At 36.2% G+C, this 3,214-nt stretch overlaps 1 protein-coding gene across 1 annotated transcript; it reads right to left on the bottom strand.

Moving 5' to 3' along the window:
• Positions 1 to 422: 422 nt before the first annotated feature.
• LOC138149623 (transmembrane protein 218-like) lies at positions 423 to 1,282 on the bottom strand. Its single transcript, XM_069072780.1, has one exon. It carries the CDS (start codon positions 1,280 to 1,282, stop codon positions 962 to 964), a length of 321 nt encoding a protein of 106 aa, XP_068928881.1. The 3' UTR covers positions 423 to 961.
• Positions 1,283 to 3,214: the final 1,932 nt, after the last annotated feature.

Genomic DNA, 3,214 nt, shown 5'->3' with positions numbered 1-3,214 from the left:
GCATAATGTTGTGATGATAAAGTAAGATAATATTTGTAAAGTACTTTACAAACTTTAAAGCCCATTTAAAAACTAGCTATTTTTACTCTAAGTTGCCTAGGATACTAAGATGTTAAGTGACTTGTCCTAAATCCCAGGGTCAGTATGTTCCAGAAGTAAATACTTAAATCTCAGTCTTCTTCTTGCTCTCCACTATACTATGGTGCCTCTCATTATTTGGTATACATTTTGTTTTTACTTATCCTAGTATACATATATTATCATAGGCAGCTAAGTAGCACAATGGATAGAGATTGGATATGAAATAATGAAGACCAGAGTTCAAATCCTACCTCAGAAACTTGCTAATGGTGTTATCCTAGACAAGTCACTTAACCTCTGATTGCCTCCATTTTCTTTTTTTTCAAACTTGTAATACACAAGAGTGTTGTTTTATTAATTTCTTTTTTAGAGTTGTCTAGCATAAAGTGGTCGTTACCTAACCATTATACAAAATTTTACAAATATGAAAGTAACACTTTAGGTCTAAGCACACTCCCTTTCCAAATGAACTAGACTTTGAAAGCAATGTAGTTTCACAGATCATCATAAAGTGCCTGATTTTTGGCCTCTGTCAGTTTACAGATAAACATTTTCTTCCTAGAAATCATTCCATGTTATCTTCATTTAAGTCCCACTCCAAAATAGTTATATATTCTCATTTCTGATTCTAAATAGGTGGAAAACAGGCATAAAAAGGGGAAGAGATGTGCCGTCATTAAGGATGATTGGGAAGGTATCACCATTTCTCATAAGTCAATGAGAATCCATCTCCACACGAATAATTCCATAGCAACTTCAATGAATCTCAATACTCATGGAATTCATGACACATCCAAAACATGGAAGCTGCCCATGCAAAACTGGGCAGAAGCTCTATTCAACAAGTAGTTTATGATATTTCTTTGAATAGTCCTTAGTCCTACTGAAGTGGCTTGGCATAGATTGGTTCCAGGGTGTGGTTAATTATAACCAAGAAAAGGCTTATGAGGAAGAAAACACTGAGGAAAATCAGTAGAACATAATGGCCAGTGAAGAACTTGTCCATAATCTTAAATTCTACCTCTGGGGCTGGGACCTCAGTGGTACGGGGAAAGAACAACAGAACTGATGTGATGATTACAGCAGCAAGGAAAACAAAAATGACAGAGAGCCTAGCTAGACCAGAAGCTCTGGCTAACAGCACACACAGCAGCAATACCAACGCCCAGAGCAACGCTAAGATGAATACTCCTGCACCCATTTTCTCAACTGTATGGGTAATAATAGTACCTACCTCCCAAGGTTGTTATGAAAATCAAATGGGGATTATATTTGTAAAGTGCTTTGTAAAACTTAAAGTATTATATAAATGCTATTTATTAGTCAATAAAAATTTTAAATGCCCACCACTAAGTCCTAGGTACCATGCTAAGCTAGTAGTAGTAGTAGTAGTAGTGGTAGTGGTGGTGGTGGTGGTGGTGGTAGTAGTAGCAGTAGCAGTAGTAGTTGTAGTAGTAGTAGTAGTAATAGTAGTGGTTGTATTCTCCATCTCTGAATATAACCTCTTTGAGGGAAAGGACTATTTTGTCTTTGTATTCTTAGAATAGAGAATTTGGGATAAATAGTAGGTGCTTTATAAATTCTTATTGAATCCAAGTGAATTGAATACCCTTTATGATGCTGTCCCTTACACATGGGTTGCCTCAGAAATGTGCTGTCAACTACTTGCACCCACAACATGTAATTGGTTTTTGGGTCTATACAGCCATGGACAAATACAATCAAATCAACACAATGTCTATTCTGCACAGGTGGATTGTTAAAGAAAAACTAATGTCAAATTGCTTTCAGCTAAGAACTGAGCCAGTGTATTTACCATTATTCAATTATTAAATATTATTCAAATTCAATATTATTAAAATATTCAATTAATTTGTTAACCCCATTAGAAGCAAAGAAATACAGTGGTTGAATTTGAACACCTAGCTCAAGTCCCAGTTCTGACAGTGGCAGAATGACCTGGGAACACACTGATTTTCTGTGGTCTTGCTTTCTTCATTGGGAAAAAAGGGATGATAATTCTGATTAATTCAATGAACATTTATTAAGTGCTTACTATCTAAAAGGCATTGTTTCATACTGGATATACAAAGATAAAATTTTTTAAAACCCTGACATCAAGGAGCTTCCATTCTTTTGGAAAAACTATTAACAACTTGAAGTATGTACTTCACAGGGCTGTTGTGAGGACAGTACTTTGTAAACTTCTACATGTTATAAAATCTGAATTATTATTATTTCCCTTGACTGTCAAGTTAATGGCATTAAATTTTTCTGCATCTTTGAGCATCATGGACATGGGCAGGAATTATTCATTAAGGGGATCTCAGAGATACTCATAGGGCACATAAAAATGAAAATAAGTGGAGGAAGCTGTTCCCAGACATCTGTATATAGCAATACACATGCTGAATTTGGAGTCCATAAGACCTAGGTTCAAATGCTGCCTCTACTGCTTACTAACTGGACAAGCCTCAGTTTCTTTATCCATATGATAAAGGGTTTGGACTACATAACTTCTAACATCCCTTCTAACATCTCCTATCTTATAACTGAGAAACATACAACTAGAGAATGCATTTCCATGCTGTTGGTGGGGTAGGGGTGAGCAAAGATCAGGGCCATTCTCTGAGGCTTTCCCAATTACCCTTTCTCTATTTTCTGTATGGTATGATGCAGCTGCACAGCTTTGGTTTATAGATGCAGATTCATGGTGTTAGAAAGGAAGAGAACAGATTATATGATATTAGAACTAGAAGAGTCCTTAAAATATTGAATGTTAAAGCTGGTAAGACACCTTAGAGGGTGTCCAATCGAATCTCCTCATCTGAATGAGGAGGAAATTGTGCTTGGTTCCTGGCAGAGCTGAGATTCATACCCAGTCCCTAAATCTCTAATATCAGTTTGGATCTTCTTTGAGAAATCCACATCCATTTTATTCCTGTTTAAGGAATGACTACCAAACCTAAGGAGGGCTTGCAATGCCAGATCTTAGTCTCATAGGAGGTATATTCAAATCTGTTGTTATATATTAACATTTATGGTATGGTGAAGCTTAGGAATTAACTTTCTCCCTCAGTCTGTTTCTTCTTGAAACTAATACCATCATTTGGCCAGGTGTAGAGTTCACCTC

The sequence above is a fragment of the Petaurus breviceps genome, unplaced genomic scaffold (genome assembly GCF_028583685.1).
Source record: "Petaurus breviceps papuanus isolate PSGF00001 unplaced genomic scaffold, PetGlider_PUasm1.0 90847, whole genome shotgun sequence".
Taxonomy (NCBI): Eukaryota; Metazoa; Chordata; class Mammalia; order Diprotodontia; family Petauridae; genus Petaurus; species Petaurus breviceps.
Note: the sequence above shows the minus strand (reverse complement) of the source record. Positions and strands in the feature narration are given on the sequence as shown.

Bases quoted from the DNA above. Each gene is read 5' to 3' on its own strand.
- LOC138149623 (XM_069072780.1), bottom strand. From the start codon at position 1,282: ATGGGTGCAGGAGTATTCATCTTAGCGTTGCTCTGGGCGTTGGTATTG.